This window comes from Stegostoma tigrinum, chromosome 14 (genome assembly GCF_030684315.1).
Source record: "Stegostoma tigrinum isolate sSteTig4 chromosome 14, sSteTig4.hap1, whole genome shotgun sequence".
NCBI classification, from domain to species: Eukaryota; Metazoa; Chordata; class Chondrichthyes; order Orectolobiformes; family Stegostomatidae; genus Stegostoma; species Stegostoma tigrinum.
In genome coordinates this window covers 45,401,861-45,429,401 of record NC_081367.1, presented here as the reverse complement: position 1 = coordinate 45,429,401, position 27,541 = coordinate 45,401,861, and the positions used below count along the sequence as shown (strand labels likewise).

The window sequence follows — 27,541 nt, the reverse complement described above, 5'->3', positions numbered from 1 at the left end:
CTGAATGGGAAATCATGTCTGATGAACATGTTGTAATTTATTAGGACGTTATGAACAAAATTGATAAAGGAGAGTTGATGGATGTAGTATTTTTGGATTTTCAGAAGGCTTTTGATCAGATTCCACTGGAGGTTGGTGAGAAAATTTAAAGCACATCGATGAGAAATGATGTACTGGCATGGAGTAAGGATTAGTTGGCAGGCAGAAAACAGACAATAGGAATAAACGGGTCATCCATCTCTTGGCAGGCTGCAACTAGTGGTGTAATGCAAGGCTCAGTCATTGGGTCCCAGCTATATATGAAATATTTAGACATGGAGATGAAATATAATATTTCCAAATTTACAGATGATGCAAAGTTAAGGTGGGGGGAAGGGGGAGGGTGCGTTCCAAGGAAGATGCTAAGTGGCTTCAAGAGAATTTGGACATGTTTTGTGAATTGGCAAGAATGTGAAATACAATGTGGAAAAATGCGATGTTATCCAAGTAATAGGAGAAATAGACATTACAGCCCAAATAAACTTTTGAATTAGTTAATAACTCCACTGAAACAGCCAAGGTACATTTTCCAAATGTTTAAAGCATGCATTTGTTAAATTGCTAATGATAATTTTTAGGCTTAGGTATTACCATGTAAGCATTGTCAGAAATCAAGATGTTACTGGTTTTACACCGCTGTTTTCATAGATATAAAATGGTTCCCATAAGAAAACAATTTGTTCCTTATAACTATCATGATAATTAAAAATAATGACATACAGTACCACCGTAACATCTATTACCTTTAGTTCATTGCGTTTTTCTGTGTGAATTGTGAGCAGTACTTTTGTAGACTGGACATCATTGGGTAATTCTGTCTCTGCAAGTTCAGTGCCAAATGACTGTAATAGCTGTGCTGTTGTTTTCACTGTCATAGCAAAATTTTCTATGGCCTGAGAATAAATATTTGAAATTTCAGTGCAACCATGTGACTTAAAAGCTAAAATACTCAGTCTCATTTTCATACTAACTTGTTTTACTTGTGTACATCTGTTTATATTAAGATTTTGAGAGGTTTGAAAACCTCTGCGCAATGTGCAGTTTAATCTTAGCAATGATTTGTCTTTATTAATATAGGCTAAGTAATTGCATCAAAGTTTCAGTTAATTGCAAAAATACAAAGTTGGCAGCTGATGATAAAAACCAAAAAAACTGTGGATGCTGTAAATCAGGAACAAAAACAAAGTTGCCGGAATAGCTCAGCAGGTCTGGCACCATCTGTAAAGGAGAAAACAGAGTTAACGTTTCGGGTCTGGTGACCCTTCCTCAGAACCATTCTGAGGAAGGATCACCAGACCCGAAACGTTAACTCTGTTTTCTCCTTTACATATGCTGCCAGACTTGCTGAGCCTTTCCAGCAACTTTGTTTTTGTTGTGGCAACTGATAATGTTAAATAAGGGATTAAAATAATACATAGAGAATGAAGGACAATCTACCTGGGACTTTGATCAGGTTACCTCTTGATATTACTAACTGTAACATGATGATAGTACCTGACACAATAAGAAAGTGACAATGTTTACTTCTCAGTTATTTACAATCCCCAAGATTGAAGGTTGAGTATGCATTTGGGAAAGGGTCAAATAAATGAGAAAAGTGATATTATCAGACATAACCTTTAAACAGGATAACATAGAATGGCAATATGAATGTGACTTTCAAACTTATAAGCAATCACATTTGATTGTATGGTCTATGGGGAGAAGTTACAGTTGTCCCACTTCAAGAAAAATAGATAAAAATATGGATTTCAAGAAAGCATCACATTAGTGCTTATGTAGACGATTTTATTGGAAGTCGTTTTTTTGGTAGTCATATTTTCAGAAGGAAAAGTGATTAGAAAATGGCTATGATACTGATTTTAAAAGTCAGCACTGTAAATATTTGAACAACAAAACAAAAGAAAACAAAGAGAAATTAGTAATCTGGAGAAAATAAGACAAACAAAATTTATATTTTTGCACTCACAGTTCGATGATGAATCCACTGATTGTGACAATATTCTAGAGTGCCTCCTAAGTCTCTTGTCAGCTGACTTTTCTCAATGTAGCTGTGTAGATCTGCTATTGTATTTAACATGATAATCTGGAACAAAGACAATGAGAAGTGGCTTTTGAGCCATCAAATCACTCTTCACTTTCCACAAAGCAACATAATAAAACATAATCGGATTAAATATCTGGAAAACAAAGGCACCATTAACATCTGATTCAAGTAATTTATGGCTCTATATTGCATTGAAGATAATAATGTTGCTACAAAACTCTTCAGAAAAATACAAAAACGAACCACTTAAACATCAGTCTAGCCAATGGAGGGTACAATCTTTTATGGAACTATCCATTTATATGGCAGAGAAATCCAATACCTGTTTTTGGATAATAATGGTACGTAGGGATATGGGGAAAAGGCAAGAGATTGGCATTAGCTAAAACAGTTGGTGCAGGCACAATGGGCAGGATGGTCTCTTACGCACCGTAATAATTCTGTAATTCTGCAAAAGTTATGCAAGTCCTACACAATATATTAAATTTTATGAAAATACAAGCTTGAGTGTTTGTCAGAATACAAGATAAAACCATATGCTTACCGGTACCTTCATTTTAAAATCATCTCGTTGAAACCTGATGCCAAAGTTGGCAATTGCCCTTTGGATGAAACGAGAAGGTCGCAGGACAAAAACTAGCTGCAAGTTCCCTGGAAATGATCCCTGAAGAAAGATGAAAAGTTCTGAGGCAATTGTCTTTGGAGTCTTACATGTACTGACACTCAGCATAACATGCCTGAACAACATTAGCCTTTGTGGCTGCATTACCCTTCAACGTTGGTTCTAAGGTTAATAATGGCTACAGTCTCTGCACACTGCAACTAGGAATTCTCCCTACAGTGCAAAGAGTAATCAGGCAACTTGACAGGAGAAGGGTCCAAAACTGTCTCTTTGCATCCATACTTATCCAGTTTAGTAGAAATGGACAGAATGAAGGGAGATGACGGGGAGAAATAAAGAGGGGAAAATATAGTTCTTAAAAAGAGGAGGAAAATATAGATGGAAGTAGTGAAGAACTGAGGGTTAGAAACTTGGAGCACAGCTTTTGGTGAACAGAAGAATCTAAAGTGTCAACATTAGTTGATTGGAGTGAGAAGGGGTTGGAGCTGGAAAACATTACCAGCATACACAGGCAGTAGTTGATATTAATACAACAATGCTTTTCAAAAATTTGTCAAATTTTTGAAAAGCAATCAGTTAGCTTTTGCTTAATTTCTAAGTTGGCACATGTACAATATTATCAGATGCAATGTGAGTTTATGAGACAAGAATGATAATGTGAACATTATTCTAAGAAATTCAGACATCCAGCAACAACATCTCAGGGAACCTTCCAGCTGCATGTATCCTGCAACCATGAATGCTGGGTACCAACTCATCACAGCCTCTCGGGTCCTTCATGCACATTTGCAAAGCACCTACAGGATGCTTCTGCACTTTAAAGCTGCACTTCAGGGCACATCAACAATCAGGGTTGCAATGCTACTTCAAGGATATTTTGCATTCAGGGACAAGAACCTAGCTGATGGATTTGACCAGGCTTGTCTCAGTGCTCATGCGAGTTGAACCTGTTTAGATACTTGCAGTATCCCCTACATTGCCTTATTGTGCTTTGCCTCCCGTCCGGAGGTATCAGGCTCAAATTGCTTCTGACATGCCTTAATATTGAAGAGCAGATACAAAGCCAGGAAGCTTGCCATGATTGTCAGCAGTCCTTAGCCAAGTCAAGGGAGACAGCTTTCAACCAGTGGGTCTCAATACTGGAAGTCAAGTGTTAGCCTCTGAAATCAGTCCAGAGGCTTGGGTTTGGTCAGTTGGGCACAAGGGGCAGAGTCAGGAACTGAAAGTGACTGGCTCAACTGTTAGAACTAACAGTGTTTGGGGAAAAGTAGTGAATTTTCCTGAGTGAGTGAGTAGGCAGCACACAGAGGACATGTAGGGTTGTAATATCAGAGGTGGGTGACAGTAAGTAAGGGAAGATGTTGTATGCAACAATGTGAGTGATAGAACATGAGGTAATGTGGGAGATGTGTGCAGCTGCAGAGAAAGTGAATGTGAGATAGCGGAGAAAAGATGGTGGCTCTTACCCTGATGGAGTGGAGAAGGTTACTGATCTCCTTCCTACACATCAGCTGAGGCTACATCATCCTAGGCGGCAACCTTCGCCCAGACTGACATGGTCTGGGGTTGTGGCTCCCCTGCTAGTTGTGGGAAAGAAAACATCTATCCACTAAGTCACCCCATCCACCAGGATCTCCAGGTCCCTGAGCAGGAAACGAGGTGCCAATTTTCCCTTCTAAGTCATGCCCAGGGCAAATGTCAATCAGCACACTGGGCATGTCCATACCGATAGTGCTTGTCTGGATACACAATGACCTTTCAAAGGTGGTACCAGCACCAGGAATAACAGCCTATTCCAAGTTATCCTGGCAGTAGCAAATTCTTCCAGGTATGCTGAGTGGTAGAATCAGATGAGGGGGTACTGTAGAGGTCTGATAAGTTTCGATCAATATGTCTAGAAAGCCTGCTGAGCCTTGTGGAAAGAAACCCTTCACTCAACTCAACAAAACTAGTACAGCCAAAATATGGCGAAATTCAATCCTTATAATCTAATAATGTGCATTGTACTCGTATTTTTGGACACTGGAACATGACCTTTCTTTTGGTGTATAACTCAATTCTTTGTTCTCAGACATGATTTTCATTTAAACTTGATTTAATCTAGTTTTATCATTATATTATATAATGATAACACTAGTACTAATACTACTAATTATCATAATATTATATAATGGTAATAATTTCCTGTAATGATCATTTTTAGGTACACTACTATCTTGGGAGGATTCACAGAATAATTTGTAGATCAGTTCAACATTATGTGAATGTATTTGCATCTGATCTGCCAACAAGACCCTGAATGGTGTTAGTAGCTAAAGTGTTTTGTTCACTCAGTGGTTTTCCAGATATTTCGCTTGTGTCTCATCAATTGTGGAAAGAGTTAAGAAAATCAAGAAAAAAAAATAGACAAATAAACTACACAGAAGAGAAAGAATCAGGAAGAAAATGGTAAAGGAAAAATGCTAACAAAGAAAAACTAAATGAGCAAGACGATAAAGTCAAAGACGAGAAAAATTGAACGACAAAAGAAGACAGACCCCATATGGAAATGAGAAAATAAATTGAATATGGATAACGGAAAGGTACACAAAAACTGGCTTTTTTAATCACCTATCAGGTAATACTAATTCTAATAAATGCCAAAAGTGTTAAGTTATGAAAAATAATGTACATGTCTGCTAACATTATATTTTTGGTTTTTAGGAAAATACTTTGAGTAAGACTTTTCAAGTTCCTTAAATGGGTTATCTTCCCTCAGCTCTCCCATTACACTCTATTTTAAACATTCAGTCATGTTTTTAACCCATTGTAAAAGAACAAAATGGCTTTGACTAAAACCATGAACAATACTCTCTGCCTGACAGTAACAACAGCAGCAACTTGCATTTACATCTCCTTCATCTCAAGACAACCTACTCTTTATTTCTGTAACATGCACTGTCCTGCCTCAGTCCATCTGCCACTCATACTTACATGCATGCCTATGCCACAACAAGACTTTACTATACTTTATTGGCTGGTCTCACTATGTCTTATTTCCATAAATATCCCATCCCACAACAAATCCGTTTCACTTATCATCATCATTATTAATAATGCTTTTCCATTCCCAACACCGTAAATTTAAAGTTATTATTCTTATGTTCAAGATTTTTCACGCCCTTGTACCTCTCCATATTTGTAGCTTCCTCCAGTATCCCCAGTTTCCCAACTTTTTATTCCTTGGACAAGCTTCTTACCTGCTCTTTGAAAGTTTGTTCAAAAATTTGCAGGTGTATCTTGATCTATCTATACCTCATCATCTAAAATTCTTTAACCAAAATCTGTTCTGCATTTTCTTCTGGTCTTTGAAACTCCTTCTTAACCATGTCTTAAGCAAGCTTTTGCTAATATCTCCATCTTTGACTTAACATTCACTTTTCCATTTTCCTCCATGAAGTATCTTATGCATTTATTTTAAAGGTGTTATTGAAATGCAAATTATTGTTATTGTAATACAACTTGCATGTTCTTAAAATCTCTGTCCATTAAACTATCCTTAGGCAAATATTTTGTTGGGTATTGAGAATCCCAAGGCTGGCATGTAATGTGGGTCCCAAAGCTGCATATAAATGGGGCAAGACAACGGCAGCAATGAGATCGATAGGATTCCAGTCCTGTTAAGACTCTTCAAATTCCGAAGAAGGGTCCCGATCTGAAACGTCAACTTTCCTGCTCCTCTGAAGCCTCTTGGCCTGCTGTGCTCCTCCAGCTCCACACTGTGTTCTCCCATTAAGGATGGCAGCCTGCCTGAATGAGCTAAAGGCCTAATCAAAGGCCTGGCAGTTCTACAGACTGACCAAACCACTGATAGAGGTAGTTATTGCTGAGATTGCACCATGTAAGTGCCATCACGTGGCCAGTAGAAAAAGCCGTAAGTTTCCAGCATCAGCCAGGCAGGTCCAGATGGTCGGAGGAGTGAACACCCCAGTTGTAGTGGCAGTGGCAGAGTCATAGTGACCAGCATTACTATGGTGGGGCCCCTCCACCAGTATTAAAGCTTCATGAAAGGGAGTCCCCACAAGCCTGAGAAAGGCACTGTGTAGCTGCTAGGTCATCACTCAGTGAGGAGCTGTTTCATGCTCAGAAGACACTGACAGCTTTCTAAAACGACTGCCAATAAATTGTAAATCTACTAATTATATCAATTGACAGTCAGCTTCTTGTTGGCCAGTAGTTGAACTGTTGCTTCTCGCAATATCCTGGAGATGTCTTTAGCAACAGGAACATGTTGGCTTTCCTTCCTGATGCCATTTCCCCATCCTTTGCACCTCCTTGGAAGTCTCCAACAGGCTGTTAAAATTACTGCCTTAATTTCAGAGTTTTTTATAAAACAGTGCTAACCTTTTGGTTATTATGAATGAGATGATCAATAGAATTAAGAATGGTAACAACCGGGACATAAAATGCTTCTTAAATCTGTCATTAAATCATGACAGGCTGAAATCCATTTATGGTTGGTCATCAGCACAATTAAGAACTTTCCAAAGAACTGTATATATTAAACTACTATACATTTTTAAAATTCATTTACAGAAATTAATGTCTGAAACAAATGTCACTGCTAGTGTATTGATCGGAAATTTACATATAACACTACTTGCCGTTTATATATTAGATTCAGGTATTTACCACAGTGTACAAAGAGAAAGGGAATGGGCAAGTAATAATGCGGATCAGGGAAAGGTATAGAAGTTGAATAAACGCTTTTCACCAGTTTTCATAGTAGAAGACATTAAAAGCATTCCAAAAATACTAAATGATCTAGAGACAAAAGGAGGAAAGTAACAAATGCATTAACTGTCAGCAGAAAAAAAAGAGTACTAGTGAAACACATGGAGCAAAAGAGTATTATGGTTCCCGCATCTAATGGGATGCATCTTGAGATATTCAAGGAAGCAGTTACAGAGATAATAGACATACTGCCTATAGATATTTTCTAATCAGCCTGGTCAGGAGTGTTATGATACACTTCGGAATCAGATGGTACTTGAACCCAGCCCTTCCAGTCCAGAGGTAGGGACACAATCACTGCATACCAGCCCACCTTCCAAGAATTCTTAGATTCTGAAAAAGTCCCAGAAGATTAGAAACTTGCCAATGTGATACCTTCATCTGAAAAGTTAAGGAGCCAAAAAAATATATAACTATAGGTGAGTTAGTTTGACATCCATAATTGAGAGAACGTTACAATCTATCACAAAGGATGTAACAGTAGAGCATTTAGAAATACATAATATGATCAAGCAGAGTCAGCGAGACTTTACAAAGGGGAAATTGTGTCTGAAAAATTTATTAGAATTCTTTAAGAAGATAAAAAGCAGGATTAATAAAGTGGAAGCAATGGGTGTAATATAATAGGATTTCCAAAAGTATTCGATAAAATACCACACATTAAGCACTTAATATGAAATAAGCCCATGGTGTTTCAGACAATATACGAACATGGATAGAAGACTGATTGATTAATAGAAGACAGAGAGTTGTATAAAGGGGCATTTTCAGGACGGAAATCTGCAACTCATGGAGTGCCACAGGAATCAGTGCCGGGGGCACAATCACTTACAATATTGATTAATAACTTGGATGAGAAAAATCAATGTTCATTAGCCAAGTCTGCAGATGACACAAAAATACACAGGATGTCAAATGAAACAAAGAGTCTGCAGACAGGTACAGACAGTTTAAATTAGTAGTCAAAAACTGGCAGATGGAATAAAATGTGAGAAAATATTAGGTTATGCATGTTGGCAGGCAGATTAAAGAAACAGAACATTATTTAAATGAAGAGAGTGTGTAAAAACCTGCAACACAGAGATTTGAGAGTTCTTGAGTGTACATCATTAAAAGCTAGCATACAAGCTCTGGAAGTAATAGAGAAAGCAAATGGAATATTGTCCTTATACTAAAGCGAATGGAGTATAAAACTCAAAAAAGACTTGCTTAAACTACATTAGTCCAGTTGGACCACAGCTGGAATACTTTAAGCAGTTCAAGCAATATAAAAACATGGAAAATAGGGGCAGGAGTAGGTCATTTGGCCCTTTAAGCCCCGCTCCATTATTAAATAGATCGTGGCTTATTGTATAACTCAGTATCCTGATCCAGTTTGCTCCCCATACTCTTTGATCCTTTTAGCCTAAGATTTGAGCTATTTACCTCAGGAAAGATATACAGGGATTGGAGGCAGTCCAGAGAAGGTTCATGGAATGATTTTTGGAAAGGTGAGACTATCCTTTGAGGAGGGTTTGAGCTGGTTGAGCTTGTACTATTGAAGCTTAGAAGAATGAGCGGTAACCTTATTAGAACACACAAGGTTATTTTTGGGATTGACAGAGTAAATGAAAAAAGGTTGTTTCCTGTTACAGGACAGTCCACACACAATCTTATTTTTGTTTTATTCATTCACAAGATGAGGGCATCACTGGCTAGGCAGCATTTATTGCCCATCCCTAATTGCCCAGGGGGCAGTTGAGAGTCAACCACATTGCTATGGGTCTGGAGTCACATCTAGGCTAGAACAGGTAAGGATGCAAGTTTCCTTCCCTAAAGGACATTAGTGAGCTAGCTGGTTTTTTTTCCTCATTGCCAACAATAGATTCACGGTTATCATTAGATTCTTAATTCTAGATTTTTACTGAATTCAAGTTCCACCATCTGCCATGGTGGGATTTGAGCTTATACTTCCAGAATATTATCTGCATCTCTGGATCAACAGTCCAGCAATAGTATCACTAATGCCCGGAGGCGATTGCCTAGTTTAATGGGTTGCCCATTTTAAGAGAGAGATGAGGAGGAATTTCATCTCTGATGGTACTGATTCTGAGGAATTCTTTACTGCAGAGGGCTGTCAAGGTTCAATGTTAAATATATTCAAGGCTGATGTAGAAAGATTATCAAGTAAGGTGATCACGGGACATGGGGCAATGACTGAAAAGTGAAGTTTGTAATTATCACATTGCCAAAAACTCATGCGACAGCAGAGCAGACTCTACAGACTGAATAGCCTAGTTTTACTAACATACCTTATGGTCTTAATTAATTATTGCTTCACATTACGTTTTACCCAGTATATGAATTTGTGTACCTTTCAAATAATCACAAGTAATTTAGTACTGAAAACAGAAGTAAAGTTTACTGAACTACACTGCAAATTTAAAATGGAGCTTTATTAAAGTATTACCACTTCATATCTTTGAAGTTTTATTCTCTAAGCTCAAAATTAATTCCATGGATACGTTGGATAATTAACCTTTTATAACATATCTCCAAGGTTGACATACACTGCACTTTAATTATTTGATAGAAGTCATATGTTATTGACACCAGTTACGCTACGATGCTAAGTCCAAATGCTTACATGACATCTTACTATTTTCACTTTATTGTTTCAGCTACTTGATTTTGCTGGATTACACTAATTGTATACTTTTTAAGAAGCTGTGGTAGTGCCCTTATCTCAGGTCCAGAAGGTGCAGGTTCAAGTCCCGCCTGCTCTAGAGGTATGTAATAATTTTTCTGAACAGATTGATTAAAAAGTATAAAAACTAAGCTGTACCATTAAATGTTTACCCCACCAGGATTTTGGGAGGTCAATGAATAACCCTTAATAACCTCATAGGTTATACGATGGCATTAGAAAGTGTTACTGAGCCAGATGAACAGCTATGTTCTCAACAAATGGCACAACAGTCTTTATGGACAAATAATTTTCTCTTGCTCTGAAATTCCTATGAAATATCCCAGCCTTAACTATTAACCAAAAATATAACAGTCTCAATTTTAGCTACAGTTAATTGCTTCACAGAAGATGTCTCATTTATGGGAAATGCCTTGAAAAGGAACCATACATCTCAGAATAATTTGAATTTCAGCAATCAAAAACTTTAATTCTACTCACTGCTATGCGCATTAAAGATGTTTTGACTGAACTCCATTTGTCCCGCCTTCTGTCAATAATGATGATAAATCCAATACTGGCAGCATCCAGACTGTAATAAAGCAGAAACAAACTTTCTGAAAATTATCTTTTATATTGCACTAAAAGAAATACCATTTTACAGACTATCCAAAGATTACCTAATGGATTCTACAGAAAATAATATGGTTCCTATTGTATGATGTAAAACATACTCTGTGATCTTAAAAATTATGAATTCGTTGTTCTACGTAATGCAATTGATTAAATGGAAATTAAATATATCCATTAAATAACTTGAAAATGGGGAGTGGAGTGTGTATAATTGATGCAACTTTTGTTTATTTGTGCAAGACTTTCATCTTTGTTTTCATTTATATTTGTTTTTTAAAAATTTTATTAGAATCAATAGATTTCTAGTCAAATTCAAAACCTCTCGTCAACTGCCACCATTTCCTGATGAAAAAAGTAATTAAAATAGATAACTAAATAGGGAGAACTTCAAAGAACAATTAAATTGCTATTCTAAAAGGTCAACTGAGATGTGATTTTTGTTGTCAGTTATGAATGATGTCATACAGGTTACACTTCCTATATAAACCATACGGTTCTTATCATTAGTTAGTATTCCCTTTAAGTTTGGGATTTGTACTCTCCATTTCTATTTCCTAACATTTCTCTCTCATCTACCTTACAATGGAGATTATTTATCATTCAGATTTGAGGAGCTCCTATACCTTCCTTACAGATTCTGATAAGTCTCTTGTGTAGCAATTTTTTGTATTTTAAACAGCAACATGAGCAGAAATATCCAGATAGACAGATCTAGATAGACAGATCACTCTCAGTGCTGTTGAGTGGGAAAAAATGAAGTTATAGCTATTATTACAGAAAAGCTTACACAGGCCACCACTAATCAATCTGCAATTGTCCACAGAATTTCTGATGTTCAAACAAAGCTTTCAGAACGCAGACTAGAATAGAACTGACAGTCAGCATTTCTTTAATCAATGGAAATTGAGCAGACATTACACTGAGCTGCCTGCTTTTCATTCTAAACCTTCAAATCAAAAAGTTGCATCAGTACAACACGGGATCATCTCCTTAAAGCCAACCACGTTGACAACAGTTTTTGTTATATTATAGATGCAGTGCAAAAAGATCACACTGCACTAATGCCTGTTCTACAGCGTTGTTTGCTGTATTGACAAACAGTTATACAATTTGCATTCATCTGACTGTTTCTTTAATAGAAACCTAAAAATTCCAAGTTTCTGTAAAAAAAAATTGTAATAATTCTGTGATCATTCTCAGTTTTTCTAATGAATGTGTACAACACATATAATTTATATGATGGGAACAAGCAATTCAATTCAAACCCATTTGTGCTGGTATTTCCCCCATGCAAGCAGGTATATCAAATTACATTTATTCATTGAAGCAATGCAACTTAGCTCCAGAGGAGGTCTAGTTGAAAGGCCACCTAACACTCCATGGGTCTTGCTGATGTGTAATATGGTATTGAGGAAAATCAGCACTTAAATCTTTATCATGTTGTAGTCACTACTCCTAAGTTTGCCAAGCCAATTTATTTCAACAGTCACAGTCAGATATAGCAACATCTTGCAGGTCTATTTCCTATTGGCAATAACCCAATGAATAGTCAAAAAAAGAAACACTAATGATACTTCTTCTCCACAGGGATAAATTACTGTTTTGGTACTCAGTTAGAATATATGAATGTAACACATAAGTGTGTCATGCTGTTCTGCCTTTAAAATTCTATGATAGCTAAAACAAATCAAAAGATTTAGGACCATTCAATTTCTGTTTTGCAAAGGTATATTTATTGTTGTCAATAACATCATTCCAAGCAATGTTGATAATTTCTTGTTATCATATTGCCACAATGACAGCATTTGAACTTTGGGACCTGATAACCTCTTACATGCAACATCGTAATCTTACGTAAAGTTTGGAAACTAAGCACATAAAATAACTTCTGAATATTCACAATTTAGTTATAATTTTAATATTAATGTTAATTATACATTGATAATTCGTATGAAAAATTCTCAGTTCTGGTCATAATTACCATGATTTATATAACATTACAGACAGAATTTTAGTTAATTCTCTTACATCCAAAACACAAATGTTAAATAGAAGGAGATGGACAGGTTCAATCTGATAAACGATTATCTTATTTATTAATATATTACAAAGCTTGGATTTTCTCTCACAGTGAAACTGGTGGACAATCACAGAAATCACAAATCATGCACCTAAATTAGTCACTTCCCATTTTTGTGGCACTGGATTGGGATTAGCACAATAGTGATTCATGGAGGCATTGGCTAATTAAATTACCAGCTGCCCCCACTTGCATTGGATCTCAGTAAATGTGGAATCTGAAATCCAAGTGTGCAAAGTGAACCTGATAAGAGTAAATCTCTACTTTCTGCATTTCTTTGGAAACCAATTTTACACCTTTGGAGAGGGAAAGCCACCTAACAGGGGCTACTTGCGTGTTAAACAGCATAAGCAATCCCACAACCAACAGATTAGATCTAAGCTCTGCAGCCCTACCACATCTAATCGTGAATGGAGTTGGATGCTTTAACAACCCACTGGAGGACAAGGCTTCAATGATAGACAAGCCCAGTACATCAGTGCAAAAGATAAGGCTGAAGCATTCACTGCAACCTTCAGCTAGAAGTGCCAAGTGGATGATCCATTTCAGGCTCCTCCAGTGGTCCCAGCATTACTGATACCAGTCTTCAGTCAATTCAATTCACACCACATGATAGCGAGAAACTTTTGAGAGTCACTGGAAACTGAAAAGGCTATGGGCCCTGTCAAAATTGTGGCTATAGTTCTGAAGAATTGTTTTCCAGAACTTGCTGTTCCCCTGGCCAAGCTGGTCCACTAGAGTTACAGCACTGGCACCTACCAAACAATGTGGAAAATTGCCCAGGTATGTCCTGTACATATGAAGCAGGTCAAATCCAACCCGTTAATTACTGCACCATCAGTCTACTCCCCATCTCAGTAAGGTGATGGGAGGTGTCATCAACAGTGCTATCAAGCAGCACCTGTTCAACGACACCCAGTTTGGGTTCTGCCAGGGCCACTCAGCTCCTGATCTCATTACAGTCTTGATTTAAATATGGACAAAGGGGCTGAATTCCAGATGTGCAGTGAGAGTGAGCACCCTTGACATTAAGGCTGCATTCAACTGAGTGTGGCATCAAGAAGCCCTGGCAATTCTGGAATCTTATGGGTATCAGGGCAAAATCTCCAGTGGTTGCAGTCATGCCTGACACAAAGGAAGATGTTTGTGGTTGTTGGAGGTCAGACTTCTCATTTGCAGGAGTTCCTCAGGGTAACGTTATCAGCCCAACCATCTTTAGCTGCTTCATCAATGACTTTCCCACTACCATAAGGTCAGAAGTGGGGAAGTTCGCCGATGAAAGCACAATGTCCAGCACCATTCGTGACTCTTTGAATACCAAAGCAGTCCATGTCCAAATGCAACAAGATCTGGACAATATCCAGGCTTGGGCTTACAAGTGGCAATTAACATTTGTGACACACAAATGTCAGACGATTAGTTTAGATTAGATTTGATTCCCTAGAGAGTGTGGAAACAGGCCCTTCAGTCCAACAAGCCCACACCGCCCCTTGGAGCATCCCACCCAGACCGATCCCCCTATAACGCCCACACCCCTGAACACCACGGGCAATTTAGCATGGCCAATCCACCTAGCCTGCACATCTTTGGACTGTGGGAGGAAACTGGAGCACCCGGAGGAAACCCACACAGACGTGGGGAGAATGTGTAAACTCCACACAGACAGTCACCTGAGGGTGGAATCGAACCCAGGTCTCTGGCGCTGTAAGGCTGCAGTGCTAACCACTGAGCCACCGTGCTGCCCTGTACAGTGATTGAAAATAGCATAACAAGCAAAGGCTGATGATATCACTTATAGCAAACACAATGGACAACAGCATAACTCACCTTGGGATGCTAGTCAAATATGTTACAACATTCAGAAACTCTTCATCAGAAAGGTCCCCAAAGGCAGAATGTTCTGGAAATGTGATGATTGGCGCACCATCCCTACTACGTCCCCCTGTTTTAAAAATATCTGAGTCAGAAGATACTTGAAGGCAAAAAAACTGCAATAATTTGCAGTAAAACATATTAAAACAGTTCAGAGTAAAAGTTAGTGTTAACATTCTTCAACAGACTTAATGCACAGCAAGATACAGAACCATTCAGATTAGGTGCAAAAACAAAATACTGCAGACGCTGGAAATTGGGAAATGAAATCTCTGTCCTGCTGATCATTTCCATCATTTTTTCTTTCATTTCAGATTTCAAGTATGTGCTGTATTCTTTTTTAGTGAAGAAGCATACAAGTTTCAGTACAGAGTGTGGATCCATTAGCTAATCTCAACAGTAGCCGCATGCGATCACTATCTATTATTTGGCATCAGCATCCCTTTACTAGAAGTGAGAAAGTTAGCCAAGGGTCCTGTGCAAATTGCTACCTTGTGGTTGTTTTCTGGGAGTGCAAGTCTGAACATCCTACACAATTCTAGGTTCATTCATCAAGAATGTCAACTGGATGAAATACTGGATGACAACAGACAGCCATAAAATACCACCAATTAGAACATTCTAACACAGGGAGGGAGAAAATAGAAATCTTTAAGTCTGCAACAGATAGTTCTAGTCCTTTTCATCTTTTTTAACTCATTCATGAGACATGGGCATCACTGCTGGGCTAGCATTTATTGCCCATCACTAGTTACACTCAAGATGTTGGTGGTGACGTGGATCCTCACATGCCGTTGGAGACTATTTTAACTCGATAGTTTCAGACATATCTGCCATGGGGAAAAGGTTATTGTGATCCACTCTGTCTAAGCCTCTCAAAGTTATATGCCTCAATTAGATCACCCCTCAGCCTCCTCTTCTCCAAGGAAAACAAATCTAATCTCTCATCATAATGGAGACTTCTCATCCTAGTTACTCTGAAAGAGTGGTGATGTATTTCCAAGTCAGAATGCTAAGTGACTTAGAGGGGAGCTTGCAAATGGTAGTATTCCTATATATTTGCTGCCCTTGTCCTTCTACATGATTGTGATTGTGGGCTGGAATGAGGGAGAAGTGTACTATAGCAAGTTTTTTTTAAAAATTCATTCACGAGATGTGGGGATCTCTGGCTAGGCCTCTATTTATTGTCCATCCCTAATTACCCAGAGGACAGTTAAGAGTCATATTGCTGTGGGTCTGGAGTCACATGTAGGCCAGCGCGGGTAAGGATGGCAGGTTCTTTCCGTCAAGGACATTAGTGAACCCGATGGGTTTTTTCAACAATCAACAATGGATTCATGGTCATCTTTAGACTCCTAATTCCAGATTTTTTTTATTGAATTCAAGTTCCACCATGGTGGAATTTAAACCAGAGTCCCTAGAACATTACCCAGATCTCTGGATTAGCAGTCCAGTGATAATGCCACCCAGTCATCACCCCCCAATAAGTGGGTAAATTGGGTCTATATTCTCTGGGGTTTAAAGGAATGAGTTATTGCATTGAAATATGCAAGATACTGAAGGGGACAGTATCAGGAAAGGGGCTGATCATTTAGCACTGAAATGAGAAGAAATGTATTTACTTGAAACATTATGAAGCATTGGAATTCTCTAGCCAGAAGTTCTGGATGTTCCACATATATAACAATCGAGATAGATAGATTTTTGGTCTCTCAGCTAGTAGCAATGAACAGAACAGGGTGTTGAAACTAAAGATCAGCCATGATTGCACTGAATGACAGAATAGGCTTGATGGCTGTACAGTCTACTTTTCCTCCCTTTTTTAAATGTTCCTTTTGCTCTTATTACTGGACTTAGGGCAAACAATGAGACTTTCCACAAAAATTATACTGGAACTAAAAGGTTAAATTATGCAATTATGTGGTGGAATTGAACAATAAGCACAGGAAGACAGGGTGGTAAAGAAGACATTTGGTATGCCTGCCTTCAATTAGCCGGGGTATAGAATATAGGAGCATGGAATTCTAGCTCCAACTTTATAAAATATTGGTTAGACAGCAGATGGAATACAGAATACAGTTCTGGTCGCCACACAGTTGGAAGGACATAATTGCACTGGAGATGGTACAGAGGAGATTCACCAGGAAGGTGCCTGTGATGAAAAGCCTCAGTCATGAGGAGAATCTGGGTTTCTTTTATGAGAGATGTAGATCATGAGAATCTTTTTGCCCATGGCAGATGTGTCTAAGGCCAGAGGCAAAAGAGTAATGTGAGGAGTAAGTGATTTTGTTCACTCACAGAATGGTAGAAATATGGAATGCACTGCTTGAGAGGGTGAAGGAGGAAGGTACTCTTGTAACATTTAAGAAATGTCTGGGTAAGCACTTAAAATTTCCAGGGCAAAGTAGGCTACGGACCACATGCAGACAAACGGGATTAGTGCAGTTTGGTATTTGTCGATGGACTGAAGGACCTGTTTCTATGCTGTATGACTGTTTGAGAATAACTAATAGAATTGTAGAATTGTGTGTCTTGACAGAAGGAGGCTGCTTAACTCTTTCAAAATTCATCAGTTCCTTCCAAGAGACAGTCAACAAAACTCATTCCCTTCCCTTACCTTACTTTCCATACAGCATTTTATCAAGCCCAATATAGTCCCATTGCCCTAATCTCTTCCCATAATCTTTATTAATCAAAAATTAATTTCATTGTCTGTCTTCTGTCCACACCCTTCTACATGCAGACCTCACTGTGCCTTGAGAAAACGGTGGGGCTCAGTGTCTGGAAACAAAGAAAAAAATGTTCCATGTTCATTGAATTTCCCATTGACAAAGCAGAATTGCTGATAGCTGTAGTTTGATGATTGAATATGCAGTTGTGATTCCAATCAACTTTGATTAGAATTTTTCAGAATTGGTTAACATCCTCTGCTACAAGATTTTAATGCATAGACAAAAGTTCTGGTATATGGAAAATGTATTAGGCTCCATTCAGAAATCTCTGCTGGAAGAATGACAGAGAGACATGCAGCTCCTGAGGTGTCTTCTTTACTCTGATTCCTGGCACTCTGTCCAGGCATGGTTGCAGATGTCCTTAGTTCTCCCAATGCCAGGTTTTCTTTTCAGTTAAAAAAAACCTTTTTAAGCTCTTTAAATACTTTGCTTAGTTTTCTTTCTCAGTCATTTGATTTCCAGTTAAAAAATACACATGAAACTGTTGACATTGGTTTCAAAAGAAACCACATGGGAAAATAGTCAATTTTATCAAAATAGTCCAAAATCTTCCAGTTTTTCCAGACTGTCATTAAATAAAAACACATGTTCCTAACACATGGGACCAGTGATATCAAAACCTGTGGATACTGGAGCAGGACACAGGATAAGGTTCCCTGTGATGAGTAGCTCAATACCCAGTCCTTTATAACTCTTCATCATTTGCAAAGAACAAGTCAGGAGTGTGATAGACCATTCTCCATTCATTTGGATGGGTGCATTTGCAGCTACACTCAAGCAACATGCTATTATCTAAGACACAGCAGTCTGCTTAAGAGGTGTATCTGTCACTACACTGAGTATCTAACAAGTCCACCAGTGAAATGCACAAACTATGGGCACACTTAGGCCATACACCAATCTTATTTTGGATGTATCTACATTCTACTACATTAACAGAAAATGTTGGAGAAATTCAGCTGGTCTGGTACCTTCTGTGAAGAGAAAAACAGAGCTAACATTTTGAACTGGACATGACTCTTCATCGGAACTAAGTTCAAAAGTTGCAATGTAATGACTGACATATCTCAGCATATCTATAAGCAAGGTAAAATTGCTTTTAACAACTGTGCTGACTATATGCTAGTTGGGGACCAGTTAGTTCAATTTACTAGATGATGAGTGTGTGAATCAGAATAATGGCAATGGTATGGATTTGATTCCATTTCAACCTGAAGTAGGAGGCGTTAAGTGGACTTGGGACCTGCTTTCACATCCTACACATGACAATGGAATTAGCACCAACAAAATTTGCCTATAAAATCGCTCAGAATGAAACATCAGCAAATGATAGACCAAAGACCAGCCTTTGGACAGAGCACACAGAGGGGCGGCACAGTGGCTCAGTGGTTAGCATTGCTGCCTCACAGCGCCAGGGACCCAGATTTTATTCCACCCTTGGGTGACTGTCTGTGTGGAGTTTGCACATTCTCCCTGCGTTTGCGGGGGTTTCCTCCGAGTGCTCCAGTTTCCTCCCACAGTCCAAAGATGTGCAGGATAGGTGGATTGGCTATGCTAAATTGCCCAAAGTGCCCAGGGATGTTTAGGTTGTGTGGGTTAGACATGGGAAATCAAGGGTAGGTGAATGGGTCTGGGTGGGATGCTCTTCGAAGGGGCAGTGTGGCTTGATGGTCTGAATGGCCTGTTTCCACACTGTTGAGATTCTATGGTCAATGAATTAATTCTATAGTATCACGTTTCTTCTGTTAAGATAAAATTTCTCACGAGTGTGGGATCATGCCGCCCTCTTGTGGTTTCATACATCTGAATTCTTTTCTCACCAATATCTACAATTTGATGCTCAATAATGTTTAGTGCATTTTTTATAGTTCTTTTTCCTCTGCCTGTCATAAAACACATTTCATATTATTCCATCTTGACTGTTGATGTTCTTCTAAAGGCAACTTATATACTGTGATGTTATGAAGATACTGTGCTGAACTTTGTTGTAGACTAACAGTACTCATTGCTAATTCTGTGCAACACAGGCAGCAAAGTCTAATAATTACACATGTAGAGTTAAAATGAACAACTGCCTATCACAACTCGAGACGCCACTTTTCTCCAAAACCGACAGTAATTCACCACCTGACTCACTTCTTAAATATTTCAACTAGCATGTTGTTGATTATTTATTATCTGGTAAACAGAGTCTCTAATGGAGAAAAGTCTTAATTACTAAACAGCAATCTCATTGGTACTGGAAATTAGCTTCAACCAGTGTGTTGTCTGATTCATTCAGACTTTAATAACTGTTGAGAGTTTGAAAATAAAATAAAAGATTTTTAAAAAATCTTTTCTTCTTTCTTTCATTTTCATCTTTCTCATTATTATGGTCTCTGCACTTGATATGACATTGAGTTCGACATTCTAACTGATACTTCCTGGCTCAGACACTGGACTGTTCATTAATAACTCGAATCTGATTTCTTAAGGATATTCACATTTCCTTATGCTGTTTACACAGATGCCAGTTCCACTCGAGAGGGTATTATACTTCTGTAATTTACATTAAGTTGCAGTATAAATCCCACAGAAGACCCATATTATTCATTTATTGCAGAGAGCAAACTCTGGTCCAGTGAATCACATTTTTAAACAAACAAATTTACATATGATGAACCCCACCATGGCAGATGGCAAAATTTAAATTACATTAATAGATCTTGAATTAAAAGCTGTTCTAATGGTGACGATGACACCACTGCTAATTGTTGTAAAAACTCATCTGGTTCATTGTCTTTTAGGAAAACAAATTTACCATCGCCAACTGTTGTGGCCTACATGTGACTTCAGATTCACAACAATGTGGATGACCCTTAAATGCCTCTGCCTCATGCCTAAGCCACCTCAGTTGTATATAACAGCTACAAAGTCTAATGAAAGGAATGAAAACTGCCAGACCACCCAGCTATATTCACTGGAAAGGATGGTGGCACTTGCAGACCTGCCAACCCTGTAAATTTGTCCTTACAAACAAATGGGACTAACAAACGTATGGCAAAATTTGGAGAACTGTCCCACAGACTTATCAGGCAATCATTTGACAGTCACTCTCACAGAATCATACCTTACACAATGTCCCAAACACTATCATCCCTGGTTACATCCTCTCTCGATGAGAGGGCAAGCATACCAGAGATGGCAGGACAGTGGGATACGGCCAGAGTTGTGCTAGGGGTTAGCAACACTGATGCTAGATCCAATAAAATTTCATGGCATCAGGTGAAATATAGGCAAGGAAACCTCCAGCTGATTATCACTTACTGAACTTCAGGTGATGTATCAGTTCTCCTTCATGTTCAATGCCATTTGAAGGATGCTTGTAACCTGGGTTGGGGGGATTTAATATACAAGCCCCAGAGCGTCTCGGTAGAATCAAATTGACAAGCTGGCCCAGTCCTAAAGGATATAGCTGCTAGACTGGGCTTGTGGCAAATTGTAAGGAAGTCAACAAGAGGGAAGACATACTTAATCTCATTCTTACAAATGCATTTGTAGCAGATTTATTTGTCAATATTGGTCAGACTCACCACTTCACAGTCATTGTGGAGACCTTTCATTTTAGGGATACCCTTCAAAGCATTATGTGGCACTACCACTGTACTGAACAGACCTAGTTACTCAAGACTGGGCATCTATAAGGCACTGTGGGCCATCAGCAGCATCAAAATTATTTCAGCCACGATCTGCAACCTCATGGTCTCGTATATATACTCCACTCTACCATTGCCATCAAACCAGTGGATCAACCTTTGCTCGATTCAGAGTGCAGGAGGGCACACCAGGAGTAGCACAAAGTATATCTAAAAATTAGGTATAAACAGGTATAAATATCGGCTATGCAGTCCTGCCAAATCCAGTCAATGGTGATAGACAAACAACAAGCAGGAAGTGTGGCTTTTACAAATAAGACGCCTCCTTCATAAAGAGTGGTCCCAGTACATCAGTGCAAATAAGGCTGAAGTACTAGCAAGTATCTGCATCCAAGAGTGCTGAGTGAATGATCCAATGTGGCCTCCTCCCAAGGTCCTCAGTATTGCACATGCCAGCCTTCAGCCAATTAGATTCACTCCACATGATATCAAGAAACAGCTAAAGATTACTAATACTGCAAAGGTTTTGGATCTTAGCAACATTGTAGAAATAGTCCTCAAGGCTTATACTCCAGAATTAGCCGCATTGCTAGCCAAGCTATTCCAGTACGATTTTAACACTGGCATGTATCTGGCAATATGGAAAATTACCCAGGAATGCACAATCATCAGAAGACACAAAAATTTTAACTTGGCAATTAACACTCATCAGTTTTTATCTCAACAGCAAAGTAATGGAAGGTGTCGTTGACAGCGCTGCAAAGAACACTTACTCAACATTAGCCGGCTCACTGGACGTTCAATCTGGATTCCAACCACTCAGCTATTGACCTTAATACATGTTTGATCAAATAATGAACAAAAGGAATGAACTCAAGAGGGGAAATCAATATCACTATCAATGACATCAGACAGGATTTGACCAAGAGTATTCTAGCAAATTGAAGTTAGTAGGAATCAGGGAGGACTGTCTGGAAGTTGAGATGCAAAACCTTAAGGGGAAAATGTGGGAAATTTTGACTGGAGAAAATAATACGAATCTGAGTAAGAGGACCAAATTATGACAACCCATCTGAAAAGGGTAGCGGAATAATTGGAACATCCACCACTGACACATATTGACTGCAGTGTGTACCATCTACAAAGTGCCCTGAAACAACTCGCCAAGACTGCTTCTAAATTTGTGACCTTTCTCTCTACCACAAGGGCAATAGATGCATGGGAATGTCACTATCTGTAACTGCCCCTCCAAATCACACATCATCCAGACTTGCACAACAGTATCAACATTTCTTTCACTGTCACTGGGTCAAAATCAAGGAATTCCCTCTTTAATATTGTGAATGTAACTACAACATTTTGTTTGCGGTGGTTCAAGAAGGCAACACGTTCATTTTCTCAAGGCTAGAGTTGGGGAGTAAATGCTGGCTTAGCCAGGAACGCTCATATTCAATGACAAAAATGAGCAAATCAACTGGTAGGCTTTGATTTATTAGACTATCTTTTTGAAATGTTCCATGCTATAAACGATACCTAGCTGCTATGTACATTTCTTTATCTATTACAACTTCAGTGTTTATTTGTTCACATTTAACAGCTGGAAGAATTTCACTGAGAGATTGAGAATGTCTGGAAATTGTCCAGGGTTCAAAGTAACTGAAAAATCAGGAACAGACAATCAGTCAGTCAACAGTCAATATGAATTGAGTTGTTATTTACATTGCAGACCATCAATTCCACACTTTCTTTTTGTTATTCTCCAAAAAGAAAGTTTTAAAAATCACCCCACTGTTGTGATATTTTCTAGTACTAAATAACCTTGCTATCAGAGGTGACAGTTTCTGTAATATAGTGTCATTCAAAGCTCTAAAAATTACAATTTTGCTTCTATCTACAGATGATAACATATTTTCTAAGCATTTTGACAATACTTACATGGGGTTCTGAAACAAAGAAAATGTTTATAAATGTTGAACAATTATAAAACACACAAAAAATTAATTTTACTCTAATATTTGCACCCAGCTCCTGTCATCCTTGCCACTCCATCCCATTCTATTCTATTCTTCTTCTGCCATATTTCTGATGCCATTTTTTTACTCCCACTTGTCCTATGCCATCCCAAACCACACACTCAAAATGCCTCTGTGATGTATTGTGCTTGCCACATTTACAACTGTGAAAAGGTTGATTAGTTTACAAAATAGGATTTTTGATTTTTGCATTGCATTTGTCACTACTTTTGCATAATTTCAACTTTCCTTCTTTCCCCATCATTTAGAACACTGGTGACATAATGACAAAGTGGAATTTGCCATCTGGTAGTTCACTGACTTGAGCCCAAGTCCAATCACTTCACAATGTGGGTAGAAGTGTTGCAATGCCATTTATGAGATGTAAATAAACAATAAACAATAAATATAGGCTCCCATAATTTCAGTTTCCAGTTTTCATAGTGGCAATTTTCCCTGTTCAGCTTCTGTGATCTTGTACAATGGTGGTGGTGGTGGTGGTGTGGGGTAGTTTTGGGGGTGAGGGTGGATTTGGTGGGGAATTGAGGGCTGCATAGCTTACTTCTCTTCCTATTTCTAATGTTCTTAACTTCTTATGCACATTTGCTTCATTTACAAACTGTCCCTCAATTGTAAGTAAGAAACAAATTATCTGATCATTATCTCTCTGTTGTTTCTGGGACAACAAATTGCCTTTTTTGCATTGTTACACAAGTCATGACCATCACTCACAAGATCAACATTTGTCATCTTGCCCCAACTACCTTCAAAAAGATAGTGGTCAGATGCATTCTTGAGCCACTGCACTGTCCTATTAGGAAGAGGATGTCAGATTTTTGTTCAGTGACAGTGAAGAAATGGTAACCTAGTTCTAAATCAGGATGTTATGTGACTTGGAGGGGCAGGGGCATTAGTTGGTGTTCCTGTGTGTCTGTCACCCTTTCAACTGGTAAAGTTTGCAGGTTTGGAAAATGCTTTTGAAGGAGGTTCTGTGAGATGCTGCAGCATACCTTGATTTTCATAACTCTTCAGCGACAAAGTGTCACATCAGATCCAGAAATGTTAAATCTGTTACTCACTTCACAGATGCCGCTGAACCTGCTAAGTTCCTCCAGCACTTTCTGTTTTTATTACAATGTATTCACTATTTTTTCAGCTAGCCACAACATAAATATATTACTCTACGAAGTTGCTCATTAGACATGAAGTCAAGCAGATCATGTCTTTAGCTGACTGCTGACAGCATTGCACCACAATAACCTTGAAAGATTTTAATTCAGAACTTCTATCCCATTCCAGTCAACACAAACAACAAATAAAGAATAAAATACTGTTAATTTCCCACCTGATAAAATAGCAAACTGTTTCTGTAGCTGTTCAGCAATATCAATCGCAAGCAGAGGTCTTATTTCTTGTTGCATGATTTCATCTGTAGAGACAATAGGTATAAGCCAGTGAATCAAGTCTAGGATCATAACAAAGTTACATTGTAAAGTAAGAGAACTATTCAGGAATTAAAAACGACAATGATTTCCCAAGACATTACTCATGTTTCAGTCATAAGACTATCTTGTTACTCAAAAGTGTCATGGCATTTTGGAAACATCTCCACTCTGCTTACAGTTCACATACTTCATATATTCAGTACTGTTTCAAAGCTAAATAAACACAATTTAAGAATGTATGAAGCAAATCAATACCTAAAATTAGGCTGTTGTTCTTTGCTTAAAAACATAGTGAATTTTCTCTCCATCTGATTGTAATAAATATTTTGATTAGCAGATAAAGCACCTTTTCATGACATGACTACTAAAATCTATCTCTCCCTCTTTCAATGGCTTCAGTTGTGTTCAAATTAAATGTAAATTTTTAGCCATAAACATATTATTTATGGAATTATTTTTCATGACAATGAAATAACACATTTTGAAGTAGGAAAGAACTATAAAACACAAATATAAAACTTGGCATGACTTCAGCAGGTCTCATTAAACATAAGAATAGATGATTACATCCATCCATGCAACAGAATAAATTCAGCAATTGTAGGTTCCTCTTATGAGTAATTATATATACTACAACAAGATACTACTTCTGTTAAAATTGCATTTGTTCAGATGTTACTTCAAACTGTGCAGGGAATCTAAATAATTGCCTTAATGGCTATTGTTCAGACCAGGAGGATGATTATTATATGCAGAGTATCACAGCGGCTAGAATGTAGCACCATGTGATTAAAACTGCAGCAACATTCAGTTTTAAATTAACGAATACTGCAGCATAATAATGTAAGTTCATACAACAAAGCTGCCATGCTACATTTAACTCAAACCAACAAATTATTAAAATGCTGCAGATTTAGGCATATGGTTGTCCAAGAAAATTGTGATCAGTTTTATTTTAAAACAGAAATTAGAAAGTGAAAATAGTGAATATGAAAATTGAATAATTGAAAAACAATGTGTATTCACTGCTTATGCCTGCCAGTTACCACCAAACAGTGTAACACCGTAATTAAATAATATTCAACTTCATAGTAATACGGGATGATTTATGCTCCAAATGTTACTGACATATTAATCAGAAAAGAAATAGAATAATTTACTTTTCTTGCATTAGTTGTTTTCCACCAAAATAGTGGATGAAAGACATCCAAATTCAAATGAAATGAAAAAATGACCAAAAGTTCCCCTTCCAAGAGTTGGTGGGAAGATGACAAGAAGGGCAAATCGCTTATCACCTCACACCACCCCCCAACTTCCCACTACCTCAGAAATTAAGTTCTAGTCAGGAAGACCAATTGACACCAATTATGGACCATACATTGTCAATTGATGATCATGTAATAGCTATCTTAAGCCATCTAATATTGGTTCATGTGGTGCAGTGGTAGCGTCCCTAACACTGGGCCAAGAAAGCCAGGTTTCAAGTCCCATCTACTTCAGGAGGATGCCATTACATCTCTGAATAGGTTAATAAAAATTCATTTTTAAGACCACCTAATAATAATCTTATCCTGTTACTGGCTCAATTAACTGTTCGTGGCAGGTGAGTAAAATGGCATTCCTCCTGACTAGTAGAATAGGGTAGCTTGCCTACCAGATTGGGGTGTGTTCGGGGACTCAATCTGCCCCAATCTGGGGTAAAATGAAGGGCAGTGTGTGGCTTCCAATTCCTCCGACCTCATCAACCCCTATCCCAGTGGCCAATCCTCGACCTGAAATCCACTCTGCAAAAAGTATTTACCTCCTTGCTGCTCTGGGTCTTCAGCATTGTTCTACAGCCAGCAGCCTGAGTTCCTGGAATAACAGTGCTGCTCTCAGTAACTATCAGCCTATGACTGGCTGTCAGCTTCAGGTGGGCAGAACACAGCTGTCACAGAAGTGATCACACTGAAGAGCCCACTAGGTGACAACTTAAGTGCCTCATAGGTCCTTGATCTTGTGGGGATTTATTAATAATGGTGTGGTTGTCTTACTTATAACAGTGTCCACCCACACACTAACTCATAAATGGAAGATCGTCAGCATCTCTACCTCTTTTTTTTTCCCCTCAATATTGAGCCCAAAATTGAGTTTTCCATGTATGATCTCACTAGTATCTTCTAAATGTCAGCATCAATTTCAGGCTTATATATTTGGTCAATTTTATATACTGCAGTTACACTTAGTTTTACTTCAATTCAGCCCAAGTGTGTAAAACCAAAAAAAACTGAATATTTCTGTTTTGATTTATATTTTGTATGTAAACTTCCTTAAATTGCTTATTGTGCATGTTATAGCTGAAGCTGTGAAAGATTTACAGTTTCCTTTTGAGAAGAGATCAGCCACAGGGATCATGAGACAAGATTGTGAGGTGGTAAACATCAAAGCAGAATCTGGAGCACTGACCAACTGTCCATTGTTGTGAGGCCCCTTTAAAACTTAGCCTGTTTTTAAAAATGGAGGTTGTGGTATAAATGACTCATCTTTGTGTTCTGATTCAATAAAATGCAGTGAAAGGTAAGCAATTAAAAAACAGTGAAGATCAAACACTTTGCCTCTGGCCCATACTCTGCATCTTCACAGCCTCCACCCAGCCTGGCCTGCTGGCAGTCCTAGTTAGCAGCCAAGACATCCCATCTTTATGGGCATTTCATACCTGACTAAGGGACCCAAAACTAGGGAGGAAGTGCATACATGACGTCCTCTCATCCTGCTTCTCGCCTGCAACCTCGTCTCTGGCAACCCCATCCTGCCCAAACAGTTCTCTCCAGGGATCCCTGGACCCACCATAGTGCCAGCAGCGGCCACTTCTCATCATGGCATTACTGGTACTGATTGTATTGCAGCTCTCAGGGCTATTCACGTGGGTAAATCCCTGCATTGGAATGTAATCACCATGGTCATGCTGGGGAAAAGAGACACAGGGCTTCCACCAGTTCTACAACTG

At 38.4% G+C, this 27,541-nt stretch overlaps 1 protein-coding gene across 7 annotated transcripts in view; it reads right to left on the bottom strand.

Moving 5' to 3' along the window:
- The window catches only part of mcf2l2 (MCF.2 cell line derived transforming sequence-like 2), a 360,445-nt gene that overhangs the window by 224,425 nt on the left and 108,479 nt on the right, over positions 1–27,541 (bottom strand). For all 7 annotated transcript variants that reach the window (XM_048541672.2, XM_048541670.2, XM_048541668.2 and 4 more), the window contains exons 2-7: positions 24,456–24,539; positions 14,687–14,801; positions 10,648–10,738; positions 2,631–2,750; positions 2,009–2,125; positions 783–932 (exon numbers count right to left, since the gene is read on the bottom strand). In XM_048541672.2, the coding sequence (XP_048397629.2) occupies positions 783–932; positions 2,009–2,125; positions 2,631–2,750; positions 10,648–10,738; positions 14,687–14,801; positions 24,456–24,531 (669 nt within the window). In that variant the 5' untranslated portion in view covers positions 24,532–24,539. The remainder of the gene's footprint in view (positions 1–782; positions 933–2,008; positions 2,126–2,630; positions 2,751–10,647; positions 10,739–14,686; positions 14,802–24,455; positions 24,540–27,541) is intronic.